Source organism: Gavialis gangeticus, unplaced genomic scaffold (assembly GCF_001723915.1).
Source record: "Gavialis gangeticus isolate Ggan-Ray unplaced genomic scaffold, GavGan_comp1, whole genome shotgun sequence".
NCBI lineage: Eukaryota > Metazoa > Chordata > Crocodylia > Gavialidae > Gavialis > Gavialis gangeticus.
In genome coordinates this window covers 29,897,123-29,912,620 of record NW_017729032.1, presented here as the reverse complement: position 1 = coordinate 29,912,620, position 15,498 = coordinate 29,897,123, and the positions used below count along the sequence as shown (strand labels likewise).

General features: G+C 46.0%; 1 protein-coding gene across 1 annotated transcript in view; it reads right to left on the bottom strand.

The window, feature by feature from the left end:
* Window positions 1–15,498, bottom strand: part of DYNC2H1 (dynein cytoplasmic 2 heavy chain 1) — a 601,360-nt gene that overhangs the window by 310,998 nt on the left and 274,864 nt on the right. The window contains exons 76-79 of the mRNA XM_019524237.1: window positions 15,112–15,272; window positions 8,246–8,371; window positions 7,362–7,472; window positions 2,441–2,596 (exon numbers count right to left, since the gene is read on the bottom strand). Of these exons, the coding sequence (XP_019379782.1) occupies window positions 2,441–2,596; window positions 7,362–7,472; window positions 8,246–8,371; window positions 15,112–15,272 (554 nt within the window). The remainder of the gene's footprint in view (window positions 1–2,440; window positions 2,597–7,361; window positions 7,473–8,245; window positions 8,372–15,111; window positions 15,273–15,498) is intronic.

Below are 15,498 nucleotides of genomic sequence, written 5' to 3'. Positions count from 1 at the left end.
GCCAGTTTTGCCAAGAGGTGATCATGGGATACCAGATCAAAGGCTTTTTTTTTTTTTTTTTGTCTACAAAAGGTGTTTTGTAAATTTTCTTTGAGGATTAGAACTGAGAGACGGGAGAGGGTTTTCTTGTGAAAAGTGTGCACCCACAGGTAATCGGATATTTTTGTGTGATAGATTTTCAGCATGCATTCATTCTGGTATGCAACTGATGTTTGGTTTATCCTACGTATTTTCCAACAGGGCATTCAGTGCACTGGATAAGATGTATTCCATTTCTGCAGATGCAGGTGTAAGGTCCAGGAATGGTGATGGTTCTGTGTTGGCATGTTTTACATTTCTTGTCCTGTCATGGTCTGGATCAATTTGGTGTGCTTTGAGCCATAGGAAGTTTGCTTTTAGGGATGAGGTTAGCAAGGTGCGGTGCTTGTTTAAAAGCTAGGATGGGTGGTTCTGGGAAGAGCTCTTTAAGAATTAGGTTTCTTCTAGTATGGGTTGCAACTGTTTGAAGATTTTCCATATGGGTTCCAGGGAAGGATGGCATATCATAACTAATGGTGTTCAATTCGTGGGGGTTTTCTTTTTGTACTGCAGCAATTTTTCATGTGGTATACAGGAGGCTTTGTCAAAGCATGATCTGTCTCTCTGGAGGAGTATCCTTGTTGGGCAAAAGCTCTTTGGAGTTTTGCAAGGTGACGATTGTGGGTATTTTCCTCAGTGCCAATTTGGTGGTATTGGAGGGCTTGACTGTATATTAAAGCTTTCTAAGTGTGTTTAGGGTGATTGCTGGTTCTGTGTAGATATGTATGGAGGTCCATGGGTTTCTTGTATACGGTGGTTTGTATTTTAACACTCTGGATATTGATCATAGTGTCCAAAAGGGAGATGATGGAGCTGGATTATTCAAGAGATAGTCTGATGGAGGGGTGATGATTACTGAATTTGTGATCAAAATCAATCAGAGATTGAAAGTTTTTGGTCCAAATGATGAAGAAGTAATTTATGTATCTTAAGTATAGCGTGGGTTTGATGGTGCAGTACTTGAGGAATTCTTTTTCCAGGTGGCCTATAAAAGGTTATGGGGCCATTTTGTTTCTTATCACAGGACCCTATCATTTCTTGCCACAGGAGCTTAAATATTGCATCATTATCAGATCCACTTAGCCAGGGGCAGCCAAAATATGTCCTGCCAGGCAATTTGACCTGGCCCCCGGTGCCTCTCTGTAAGTCCTCTATAAGCTCTGGCACTTGCTGCCCCCCTGGAAGCTGGCACCTCAACCAACCCCCTTCCCCCACCTCCCAGCCTGGCCTGACCCAACCCACTCCAAGCCAGGAAGCACTAGAGACAAGAAGGCTCTGCCTGGGAGAGCTTTTGCTTGGTGACCCCATGGCTGTTTCCAGCCTTCCTGCCTGCGAGGCTGGGAATTTGGGCAAGGGCACCACCAGGCCAAGGCCAGAGTCATCCACTGGTGAAAAATGGGCCCGGAGCATGGGAAACTGTACACTGTGAAGCTGAGCTGGGCTAGCCCCACACACTGCAGCAGCTGCACACTATGGGGGCGGGTTGGGCTGGTTCTGCACGCTGCCACCACATGAGGCTGGGGACTCGGACAGAAGCATTACTAAGCTGGGTGGGGCTGACCTTGCATGCTGCTGCTGTGTGCAGCTTGGGACTTGGGCAGGAACTGCAGCTACGGGGCTGGGTGGCACTGCCCTCATGCCCTGCCTTCAGGTGTGGGCGGAAGTGCTATGGGGCTAGGCTGAGCCCCACAGGCTGCTGCCACTTGTGACCAGGACTCAGGTGCGAGCACAGGAGTGCATGTTATGGGGCCAGGTGGGGCTGGCCCTGCATCCTGCCTCCACATGCACCTGGGGACTTAAAATGAGATATAGTATATGTTTGATTTTTTTTAGTATATGATTTGTTGGTTTTTTTTCCAGTTCAACATGACAATCACCCCCTCCCAAAAGGAGTACTTCTGGAGCAAGGGGAGGGACTTCCTGTGGCAAAGTTCAAGGGCTAGGGGAGGGACTTCCAGTACCAAGATGGTGACCAGGGGCACCCATCAAGGGGCAGGGGTACCCTTGAGACCCTGAACAGCTCACCAAAATCCGTTAAGTGGCCCTCCAGCCAAAATAATTGCCTACCCCTGCACTAAGCCCACATGCAGTCCCATTGCAATTGATGGGACTCAGCAAGGAGTGTGCTTAACAAGCCCAAATCCTGCAAAAGGACTACACACACTAATTAAGAACTCAGTACTAGTAACAACAAACAACTGCACAGTTGTAACGACATTTATCATTTCTTAATGTTACCAAACACACATGCAAAGTATATGTTTTATTTTAAATAGCAAATTTAAAACCTAGCAGATGATATGAAACAAAAGAAAGCATTCTAGTGAAAAAAAACCACTGGTAAGAAAATAAGGTTACCTACCTGAGGGATGTAATTCCTTCTTTCTTGACATACAGCATGAAACCAGGCCAAACTAAACAAAGCATGAGCTCGAGACAAATTTCCTTTTTTGCTAATCTGTTCTGGAGTCCAAGATTCATAGGTTCGCATTAAATTCTTTTTTAAGCCTGGAGGTGCCTATGTTGGATGGAAAAAAAATGAGATATGCACATGTTTTTATTATTGTTATTATTAGTTATTTTGCTAAAGTTGTAATTTATTTAAATGTTGAATGCTAACTAATCCCCACATCTTCAAAAAGACTTCTGGAAAATTAAACAAAACAGTGGCTACACTAGATGGCCAAACAGGCCATAGGGTTCACACATTCAAGGGCATTTTGTACACAACACTACAAAACAAACAAACAAACAAGGCCCAGGAAAACTGAAACACAATATAAGGAAAAGTTTAAGATCATAAGTTTGAAAGTTTTCATTAAAAAAAAAAAAAGCAAATGGATTCAAATGCAACCCCCTCCAATTTTTTACCCCAGGTTTTATATTCACTGCTACTAATTATTATTATTTATGTTTCTATAATGTGCTAAGTGGCCTTGGGTAGTGGGACACTCCGTGGGGTAGGCAGGTTGCCCCCTAGTGACTGCCTGGATCCTGCCTCACTCACCCCCTTTAGCTTTTCAGGATCCCACCCTGTTGTCTCCACACCTTGATGTTATCATTTAAGGCTGGTCCTAGAGGTCAGGAGGGTTATGGGGGTTTCACTTCAGGTCCTTGATCCTTGTCTGGACTGTGGCCCTGTGGCCTTTTCTCACTTTACTTTGGGCCACTTTAATCTTCCTCCTTGGCCATCAGAACCGTTTCTTCTAAGGCCTCAGCCATGGCCCTGGTTTTCTAAAGCCACTAACCCCGTCTCTGGGTCACCTCACCCACTACTTCCACTCTAGGCCTGTCAATCACTTGCTGTATTGTGCCAGCCACACCTGGGGTGAGTGACCATTTTATTAAAGGGCCCTCTGCCACCATTAGTCCCTCCAGAAGGCTGGAGCCAGCCAGGTGTGCCCAGGCTCTCTCTCTCCTTTAGTGATGGGGTAGGGGCTAGAGTTGTGCGAAATGGCTGTGTTTCTATTCAGTTTTGGATTTGGCCGTTTCAGAGGACAGTGATTTGTTTTAGTGTTTTGGAACACTATCGTGTTTCGTTTCGGCTGAATCTGTTTCGGAGATTTGACTCCACTGAATCTCCTCTGAATCTGTTTTGAAGCCCACCCAGGAAGAGCTGCCGGGCTGGGGGCTGCAGAGCCCCAGCAGGGAGCAGGACAGGGCTGTGGGTGGCTCATCTGGGGGAGGAGTGGGTCGTTGCCCTCCATGCAGGCGAGGAGAGTCCTGTGCAGATCTCTGATCCCTGCGGAGCCAAGTTGCATGGTAGGGCCCAGCACTGCCTTGCCGCGAGACCTGGCTCCACAGAGAGCAGAGATCTGTGCCAGGGTCTGCTCCCCACCACTGCAGCCTTGGATCTCTGCTCCGTGCAGATCCAGGTCACGTGGTAGGGCCCAGCACTGCCCTGCAGCGCGACCTGGTTCCGCAAGGAAGAAAAGATCCGCACCAGCATCTCCTCCCCACCACTGCCCACCCTGTGCTGCCCTGTTCCCTGTGAAGCCAGGTTGCGCGGCAGGGACCAGCACTGCCCTGTTGTGTGACCTGATTCTGCAGAAAGCAGAGATCCACAATGGGGTCTCATCCCCATTGCTGCCCACCCCATGCAGCCCTGGATCTGTGCTCCCTGTGGAGCCAGGTCACGCGGCAGAGATCAGCACTGCCCTGCCGAGGCAGTAGAAGGCAGGCAGCAGCAGCGAGGAGACCCCCAGCATGGATCTCTGCTCCTTGAGGAGCCGAGTTGCACGGCAGGGCAGCAACGTGCAGCTATTTCCCTGCAAGGCTCAATATCTGTATATATCAGGCATTTTAGTGAGGCTTTTTTGTCACTTTATCTAAAGCTGATTGATTTGGCTTTAGACAAAAGCACCATAAAGCCCTGCTGAAGTCCCCAATGTATAGAGACATTGGGCGAGCCTAGTCAAACTACTGCACTGCTTCTTTCAGTAAAGTGTGGGTTTTTGTTGTTTTTTTTGTGGTGGGGGGGTTGTAACATCTGCAAGCAGCCTACTATATTGTGTTTACAAGAAACAACAGGTAGATGCAAACTGATATGGAATATACAAGGTAATATTGAAATAATTATGATAACAACAATATGAACTAGTAATTAATGAACTATCCAGTTATTATGAAGAGGTTGACAGGCATCAGTGCAGAAGTAGGTTTTAAGGAGATTTAAGTACCAATTTCATATTTTTTTATATACTATATTTGCCTGGGGGGGTTGTTTATACAAATCTCTTTCATTTACAGTAATCTTAGGCACTACTTTTAAAAATACCAAATACTTTCAGCTGGATATTTGTAACAAATCAATGATTTCCCTTTAAAGTAAAATATGTACTTCCTGACCAGATGACAATTAATGGGATTATCACAACCATGATAATGAACAATGAACACAAGTCAAGTGAACAATCAACATTCTTAATTAGCATAAAGTGGTTGGTTTCCATGAAGAGATAAGAAAAAGAATTAGTAAATTACATCTGTGAGGGGCTCTGATGACTTTTGAGGTGGTGGATCCAACAGCCCTAAGGCCATAAATCAGGAAAGGTGCTAGAGTCCCACAGAGTTTGGATCTAACACATAACTAAGGTACTCTTATTGGTAAGATGATATCTGTGGATGTCAAAAGTAAAAATTCTAAGCAACTCCAACTAACAATATTTTAACACGCAGGACACCAAAGCCATTGGACCTTGCAATGTAAGAGCTGCCAAAGTTAGATGGAAGAAAACTCCTGGTCCTGCTGAATTTAAATGGAAGAGAACTCTATTGGTCCTTTTGCAAAAAGCATCTATTCTATCTACAGTCTGAACTCCTTTCTGGAGCTTCACAGTATCTCCTGATAATCAAGTCTATGAGACATAGCATAGCATATACAGAAGATACACATACTGGGTACATCTAACAGATGCATTTGATCTGGGATCACTTTACTTGCATAAATTACCCACGAGTAAATGCTCCCAGGTAGGCGTCTACACATGCAGAAATGTGGGAACAGATCTGCTACTCCTAGAAGTAAACTGCTGCCACTTCCTGCGGCCCAGCAATGGGACCCTGCTGCCACCAGGGGAGCTCTAGGCTCCCCCTGAGCGCTAGCCCAGGGGTTGGCAGGGAGAACTGGCTCAGGAGACTGCCCCCCTCCCCCACCACTGTGGGGGCCCCAGCCCTGGCTTCCTGATTAAGGCAGAAGGAGGGCTTTGAAAGAGCTGCAGGGGAGGGGAAGGTCGCACAGGGGTGGGAAAAAAAAAAACCGTATGAGAGAAAATATACTGCTGGACTATTTCAGGGATCAGCACTTCCACTTACATAAGATACAAGTGACCACAAAGGATCCTTTAAGGAAAATCAACAGCAATCTTTCATTTCATTCAAATTAGAAAACGTTTTGAAGATACAAAACAACAAAATAAAAAGGTATATGTCTATTATAAGATGCAATTTAATAAACTTTCTTCTTGTTAGATAGTTTCTTTTGAATTGGTGAGTCATATTAGGCGCGTCTACGCACGCATTTGATCTGGCCTAAATTTACTCTAGTGTAAACTACTATGGAGTAAACTCTTTCAGGACAGTATCTGACAGGACAGGATTAGGGAGCTGATTTGCTGCTCTTTGCACCAAGTTTCCTGCAGCCCTTCAATGGGCCCCTACCACTACTGAGGGGAGCTCCAAACTCCCCTTGGGTGCTAGCCCAGGGACTGGAAGGGAGCACCTGGCTAGGAGACAGCTGTCTCCTGGCCCTAGGGGGCTGCCTGTTCCTAGGGCAGGGACAATGTCCCCCTGCCCTGCCAGCAAGGAGCTCCTGGCCCTGGCTCCCCAGTTAGGAGTCGGAGACTTGGAAAGCGCTGCACCAGAGGGGCAGGTCCCAGATCCCGGCCTCAATCCGCTGGTGGGACAGCTATTAGCTAGCTCACTGCTAGCTGCCCTGCCCATGGACTGGGACAGGGGGCTGGGTCCCAACCAGTCCCACTCTGCAGCTCTTTCTAAGCCCCATGCCTTGATTACCCGACTGGGGCACGGGGCCGGCCTGACAAGGACAGTTCCTAGCACTCACCTTGAATGCTGGGTGGAAGCTGGGCAGTTTGGTCCCCACTCAGCTCCACAAGCCCAGAGCTGGGGGAAAATAGATTTGTTCCCTGCGCAGCTTCATGAATGCAAAACTGAGTGGGGAACAAGCTCCCCAGCCTATTCCCTCCTCCCTAGCTCCACACTCATGGAGCTGGGTGGGGAACAGGCTTCCCTACCCCTACCAGCAGGGTGCTCCCAGTGGGGCCGGTGCTGGGACATAGGGTCTCCCAGCCCCCCACTCCCCAGTTCCAATGGCAGAGCAGTGGCGGTGAGATAAAGATCTCCCATCCCCCATCCCTGATTGTGATCTTGGAGCAGGGGGCTTGGAGCTCCCTGTTACCGGGTCAAGGGGACATAGTCCCTGCCTGGGGTTCCTGTGGTAGAGCCCACCCTGACAGCAGGCAGCTCCCAGGAGCAGAAGGCTATTTCCTGCCCCCTGGTGGATGGCTGACCAGAAACAGATTTTGATCCTGGTCAAGTGTCTACACAAGCACCATTGTGCCATTAAGAATCTCATTGCAGGTAGCAAGTTTAGTCAGGATTAGGGAGGTTTACTGCATAGTAAGCATGTGCACGTGTAGATGCACATGCTGACTTCACAGTAAACTATGCTAATGCACACTTAAATGTCTTGTGTAGATGTGCCCATTAGTATTAGTAGTTTCTGCTTGTGAATATGCAACAAAAACTGTCCACAGACACTATACCTCATATGCTATCTTTAGACTTGACTGAAGTAAATTCGGAGTAAAATGCAGATGAACTTCAGCAGTTAGCCAAAGGCGGAAGTCAGGTTTGGGTTGAAGACTATTCAGTTCCTATTTAAAAAAAGAGAGGAAGTGAGAGTCAAATATGTGCTTTATTGCAGTGAATATTTGTTTTGCAGAACAACAGAAGTTAAATTTTAAATGATACATCTGCCTGTAAATGTATTTACTGGTCTAAGTTATTTACGTGTACAGTAACTTAAATTCAAGAAGCATTCAGTTGCCCACCCCAGTAATGTATGCTACATAGCATGTATATGGCCCATTAACATAAGTTCTGCATCTTTTGTCCAGTTGTATCCATATGTTGTACATACAACCCTGACATGGGGGATGTAAAACACCAGAGTAATTTCTGTCCAACTGCAGATCTCAGAAGAGAAAAATTCCAAGGCAGAGGGAATATACAAGCAGAGGGGCTGCTGCCAATGGCTGTGTCCACTGGGGCCCAGGGATCCCAAATTCTGTGGCAGGCAAAACTCCCCAGCTTCCTGTAACCTGTTTGACTACCAATGGGCCACATGCAATGTTTTTGCAGGCCAGATCTGGCCCATAGGCCATATATTTGACACTCCTGATTTACAGAATGACATAATTACTTAAAAGGTTACAGAAATAGCTTATGCCAATGAAAAGTAAATTCACATATACAAGAGGGAATTTCTCTTTAACTTAAATCATATCATCATACTCATTACTAGGTTACTTGCCAACCTTCTGTTTGGTATTTTTCAGTTGCCAGAACTCTGGATACCTAGCATGGAAGTCACTTGAATGTTTCTGAAACAATACAGTTATGTCCTCTCTCATGCAGTTGCTCTTACCTTTTCCAGTTTAGGAAGCCAAGATACGACAAGATGCAAGTTCTTCAAACACAGCCATTCTCCATTTCGTGCGCATTCCTTGAGTGTCTGAATGGCTAAATCAGCTTGGCCCTGACCCATGGCAACCTTCAAAGAGAAACACTTGAATCAGGAATTTATTATTTATTATATCTTAATATTTTAAACAATAGCTAATAAAACACAATTACTTCAAGTCACATCACATGTACAAAAGAGGCAGACTATTTACCAGTAAATAGAATTATATGACTGCTTTGCTTCTGAAGATCAATGGTGTAAATGAGAAAAGTCACCAAGGCCCCCTCTACACATTGCAGTTATTGTGTAATTAACTAGTTAATTGTGCAATTATCTTGAGACACATGCAAAGTACTTATGCCATAAAAAGCTAAAAAGTTAGACCTTGAAAATGTCTAATAACTTTATAGTTGGTTGCTATCCAGTGTTAATTTGCACATGTAGCAGGGTCTCTCCTGCAGCCAGGAGACTGATCAACTGACAGGGCTCCCAGCCACAGTGGTACACCTAGCCCAGCATGAAAACCCTGAGCCCTGAGACAGTTTCTGTGATCCCCTAAGCTCAGGGGGGAAGTGGGGGGGGGATAGAGAAGTTGAGAAACCCCCAGTCCATGGAGCTCCAAGTCTGGCTATGTGTGAGGCATAGCCAGGACTGTGAACCCCAACAGTTGCGAAGCTCTCAGCCTACACAAGAGGCACAGTTGGGACTAGGAGCCCCATCAGCAGGGGACAGTACTATCTTACGGTGGAGTTATTTACAGTACTGCAACGCACATGCAGACAGTAACTGGGACAGCAGCACTTTGAGCCAGGGCAGAGCAGCCATAGGCTGGCAGCAGGCTCAGGGGTCAGCCACATGGCTCTGCAGTTTCGGCACTCTTGTGCCCCAGCCAGCCTCTCCACCACCCAACATCAACACCTGGAGCCTAAGGCTGACACCCGTCTCCCCTCCCGGGATCCTGCTGCCAGCCCAGGGCTGCTTTGCCCTGGCTCAAAGTGCTGCTTTCTCAGGCATCTGTGTAACACTGCACCCGGGAGCAGTATACTCCAGAACAGACTGCTTTGGAGTTTATCACGTTGCATTAATTGTACCTGTAGATGCACAGAGCATGTTTTACTTAGCCATGTAGGTTTATCTGTATAAAGAGGACCTGAGAAACTTGGAACTTTGTAGTGGCATGGGAGATATAGTTTATGTTAATATATTGTCACAGGCAAGTATGAACTAATGGAAAGGTGATCACTGTGTTTCGCAGACAATAAACCTCTCTGAGTCTTCACTACTGAACAACCCCAAGGTCTTTCTTTGTCTATGCTGTGAACTTTGTGCACAGGAGTCACACACAAGACATACAACAGGTGCCTCCCTGTGGAATGACTAGCTACTATGCAATCTTTGGAAGCATCAAGCTCTCCCCATTCACTGTACACAAAACCTATGTGTGTAACTCTGGCAATATGGAACACTTTCCTAGACCACAGGCCCTAAAATGTGAATGTTATGGCACTTAAATAGGGGCACCTTAGAGTTCATTTAGGATCCGGCCCTATATCACTGAAATAACCTCTATGAGTTATTATTCCAGAATCTATATGGGAAGCCTAAAATTAAAAGGATATTTACATCCATTCATACTATGCTAGTGATAGAAGCATCAAGAAACAGGAGAGTGAAAAATCCACAATCTTAAATACTAACAATTGAAATTGATTCCAGTGACACAAATCTTTCAAGCTGAGGCTAACGATAAAATCAAAAGTGTTCTTTTGAGAAAAGAACACAAAAATTCAAGGACAGCTGAGAAGCAAGATTAAACTGGTCATATGCTGTTCCTGTCCTGTCAGAGGATTTATGAATTGCTCCCTCTTCAAACATGCACTTAGATATTCCCTCAGCAGAGGGAAACCATTCCAGGGGAAAACAATAAAAAAGTTAATTGGTGCCAGGTTATGTACATTCTACCTAACTTCTATCAAACAATGGCCAATTCAACACAATTGTCTTGTGAGGGTGAGTGTTTCTCATCTGCTTAAATATGCATCTTTTTCCTGTATGGAGCTGTATTAAATAGCATTAAATATTCTCTGAACTTGCAACAAAGGGGCAAGTGTGGAGTCTTATGCTTCATCTCAATTTAATTCAAAGAGTGTATTTTTCAGATCCAATCTGGAATCAGGATTACTGTGCTGAATGATGGACTCAGGACAGCAGTCCTAAAAAAATATCACTACCCTCTTTGGTCACTCCACAATCATCCTCCTCTGTGGACTAAGAACTTTTCGTGGTGGATAGGCTTGTGTGTCCCAATGATCCTCAGTGCTATGTTACCCAGAGTCTCACACTTCTGTCCAGCTCACCTATGGTGAACAGGCCTGGGGGGAGGTTCCAGACAACCTACAGTCCCACCCCAAGTCCTCAAGAATGGATCAGGAAGATGTCAGGATGTCAACAGTTTTAAAGAGGGAAGAAGGCTGCAGCAAGATGGAGGTCTCTTATCATCTAGGGTTCTCCCTTGCCACTGGACCCAGATCTCTCTGTCAAGATCATGTGTTGCTGTTTCTGCACACTAGCTTCCTCACATTAAATAAAGACTTGTGTAGGTTTCTAACACAGGGAACAACACCACACTCTCCTGTACCGATCTTCAAAAAATCCTGTGGGAATTGATCAATGGTGAGAGACGTGACTAGTGAATCTGGCAGTTTCCAGCCATGAATCGGCACACAGGTGGTGTTAACCTGATGGTCGTTCTGTAGTTGGGCTGGCACAAGTGCAATTTGACAGCTGCTCCCATGACTGAACAGTCCTATTCTGGACTCTGACTCTTTCTCCAATTCCTTTACTCACCCTACGTGGGGCAGGGTCTAGAAAAGGTGCCTTAACCCTAGGCTGTTTTACCTGCTCCTGGTTGGATAACCATATTCAACAGGATTGCTCTGTCTGCGGTCAAACACATCAAAGAAGACAATCATTTTTTTCCATATGGAACATTTGCACCTTGATGGATCACCAATACAACAAATGACTAGAAAAAAAACTGCTATTGTCTCCAGGGCACTAGTGAGACACAACAACAACGCTGCAGATCCAACTGAGACAAAACAACCAGATGAGGGTCAATTGAGGGAAGATGGTGGAGGCTATACTTCCTTCTGGAAGGGGAAACCAGCCCAGGATGGATGCGTTCATGACTTGAGCTTTGCCATAAAAAAATTAGCTCGTCAGTCAGCCTACGGATCCCTGTGGTTATTAATGAATATTTTACGACCAGGGATCATGGTTTTCCCTAATAAAAATTTTGCAAATTCTCTGATAAAAACCCCAATATCTGTGATTAAAATTAAAGGCCCCACACAGACCTCCCCCTGCAGCCCTGCTTGTGCCCCTCACTCACCCCGCCACAGCCCCACAGCCCGGCTCATGCCCCTTGCCCCCCACCCACAGTCCCTGCCCCCCAGCCCTGCTGGGGGGGATCCCAGCTGCCAGGGCTATGGGACCAGTAAGCCAGGTCTGCAGCTCTCTGCTCCCAACAGAAGGCAGCAGCTGCTGCAGCAGAAGGAGCACAGAGCCAGCTCCCCACTGCTGCCTGCCTGCTGCGGGCTTGGGTGGGAGCAGGGCCAGTTCCTGGTGGCAACACGCACTGCCAGGGTTCAGAGGGGACCTGCACCCCCCAGATCTGTGCAGAGGGTGGAGGCAGGGCAAGTTTCATAGTTTCATAGTTTCAAGTGCACACTGTGTGCGGCTCCCCTGAAGAGCTGATAATGCCCCACTCTGGGTTCATGTGCTACCAGCCAGGTATTCCTACAGAAAGCTGGCTGGGAGCTGAGGGAGTGCGGAGGTGTTGGGGAAAGCCCCACATGGAGTGCCCAACCAGATGGCAGCGCATGGACCCAGACCAGCACAGTATCGGCCCTTCAGGGAAGTTGCACAGGAAAGCACAGAGACTGCTCAGGCCAATAGTGCGCTGCCCTGGGTCCACACACTGAGTCCACAAAGTCTCATCAGGCAAGGACAAACTGTTACTATCCTCTGTAGTGGATCAGAGATAGATCCACATTTTTCCATGATTAAAATGTGGATCCATTTGTAGTGGATCAGAGATACATCCATTTGCTCCTTGGTCTGTCATCTGCCACCACTGAGAAAAGTCTAGCTCCATAATCTTTCAAACCCCCCTTCGGATAGTTGAAGGCTGCTATTTAATCTCTTCTCAGTCTCCTCTTCTCTAGACTAAATAAGCCCAGTTCCCTCAGTCTTTCCTCATAAGTCATGTCCCCCAGCACCCTCACCATTTTTTGTTGCCTTCCACTGGACCCTCTCCAATTTGTCCACATCCTTCCTGTAGTTGGGGGCCCAAAACTGGACACAATACTCCATATGAGGACTCACCAGTGCCAAATAGAGGAGAAGAATCACTTCCCTTGACCTGCTGGCAGCACTTTTACCAATGCAGCCCAGGATGCCATTAGCTTTCTTGGCAACAAGGACACACTGTTGGCTCATATTGAGCTTATTGTCCACTGTAATTCCCAGGTCTTTTTCTGCAGAGCTGCTGCCCAGCCAGTCATCCCCCAGACTGCATTGATGCATGGGATTATTCTGTCCTTAGTTAAGAAATGTTAATTCTGTGTGAGAACTATCGAGGTATTGCTCTCCTTTCTGCAGCAGAGAAAATCCTGTCCTGCATTCTCCTAAACTATTTTCTACCTCTTCCTGAGGAAGTCTTGCTGGAATCTCAGTGTGGTTTCAAACCACCCCATGGAACAATTGACATGATTACTGTTGCCCACCAGATCCTAGAAAAGTGTCAGGAACAACAGCTGGACATGTATGTGGCTTGTATTGATCTCATTAAGGCCTCTGATTCCCTCAATCACAAAGCCTTGCACAAAGTACTGGATAGATTTAGATGTCCTGAAAAGTTCATCAAGTTCCTGAGGTTTTTCCACAACCAGATAACTATCTCTGATCTATGAAGGATGGTAACAAATCCATTTGTCATCCTAACTGTGATCAAGCAAGCCCATCATTGCCCTAACTGTACTACATTTTTGATAGTCATCCTGATTCTCATTAAGGACTGCCTTCCTTCCAGAACTGACATTGAATACTGAACGGACTGAGGGCTTAACTATCTTGGACATTTTCACTTGAAGACGAAAGTATTTAAAACAAACATCCCAGATCTTCAATACACCTATGACTGTGCTATCCTTGTGCATACTGAGGAAGCCTTCTAAACCACACTGGATTTCTTTACAGAAGCCTACTAAACTTTGGGTCTCTCTCTCACCATTGGGAAGACCAAAATGCTCTATCAGCCTGCCACTGGCCCTCATCATTTCAAGAGCCTGAAAAGGTATACTCAACAATGTCTCCAGAAAATCCTCCACATCAAATGGGAAGATCACCGAAAAAAACCCAGCATCCTTGCTGACACTAACATTACGAGCATTGAGTCGGCAATCCTCAAACACTAAATGTGCTGGACATTGTGTGTGCCCATGGGTGACTGGTGCCTCTCGAGTCAGCAACCGGGGGGATCCCATGGCAGCTGATCTGACTGACCGGGGCAGCCCATCCCACTGACGGGGGGGGTGTCCCCCGCAGCCGATCATGCTGACCAAGAATGGGGGGAGGGGGTCCCCCGCAGCTGATCATACTCACCAAAAAGTGGCTGCACTGTTTCTGGAAGTCCCGCGCCCACTTCTAGAAGCGGCACAGCTGCTTTTGCTGGCAGTCCCACTCCCTGGCCAGCGCTCGCAGGGGGGGCACTGGCACTCCCACCTGCCCCCCTACCTGCCACCTAAACAGGGAGCATGGCCTAACAGGATGCACCGGCACTCTCAGGGGGTGCACGAGCACCCCCATGCACCCCCTATGCATCACCACTGTTCTTTCAATCTGGGAATCTCAATTTCCAAGACAACTGGCTCTACTCCCAGCTTAGTTATACCCTGAGACCTCTCAGTGACTACAGGAAGTACTACAAGGATGCATTGAAGACATATCTCAAGAAAATGGATGCTGACCTCAAGAACTGGGAGGATCTGACTGATAACCAACTCCAGTGGCTCTGGAACCTCAACCAAGTGGCAGCCCATTTAAAGGTAAAGCATCTTGTTCTCTTCTCTGTGTTGAGGGATTGATGATAACACAATCATCTTTTGTGATGATTGCAGAATAAAACAAACAGCGTGTGAAGGATATATTTCTCCTGGGCAAGAAAGGCACTTACGTTGGTCAAACAGACATTTTGCTGCTGTCTGTCATGTACCCCTTAAAATTAAGCGATCGTTCAAAATGCACTTCTTTGATCGATCTATTGGGCAGATCTAAGATATGAAACAATTAGCAGCTATCAAATAAATAATATTTAACAAGTAGGATATTTAATAATTTAAACAATAGTTCTGGCCCTGCAGTGGCAGGACACTGACAGTGCCATTGGCCTCTTCTTTACCTACCTATGGCATGTTAAAGGGTGTTTTTGATGTTTTGGGCTTTGTAATTGTGCGTAAGGGTTGGTCCTGAAGTTTTTAGGGACAGATTAGACAATCACTTGTCTAGGATGGTTTAGATACGGCTGACCCTACCTCAAGCAGGGACTGTAACTAGGAAGCCTGAGGTCCCTCCTACCGCTACATTTCTATGATTCTAAAAATAAATATATATTCTCAAAATACTGTAACAAATTTCATAAATAAAAGGTACCTAGATCAAGCACCTGATTTGACTTTACCAGCTCAAATCAGAATTTAAAAACATTTACAACTCCTGTAATTTCTGCCACGTAAAATGATTCATAGAACTTAGCTGAGACTGACCTGGTGGTAGCATTCAGCATTTCTTTCAACACTGGCAAGTTCCTGTAGTTCTTGAGAAGGATCAGCACCAGGAGAAATAATGATCAATATGGGCTCAATTTCCAATGTTTCTTTGTATAGACGTTTCAGATTCAGAGGTGGGGGGGACAACTCTTTTATTCCTAAAATTGAATAATATTAAAAGAATGAAGTAACAATGTCAGACAGAGTTATCCTGAAAAGAAACATAATTCTACTTAAAGACAAAGTAGTTACATATAGAGCTGTAACAAAACCTGAACACAAGACCCACTTCAGCATACACCTGTTCCCTGACTTACCTTCCTAGCTTTTATAATCCTTATGTCCTTCAGTGGGTTAACTGCCTTGTTTTTCCCTATTAACTTA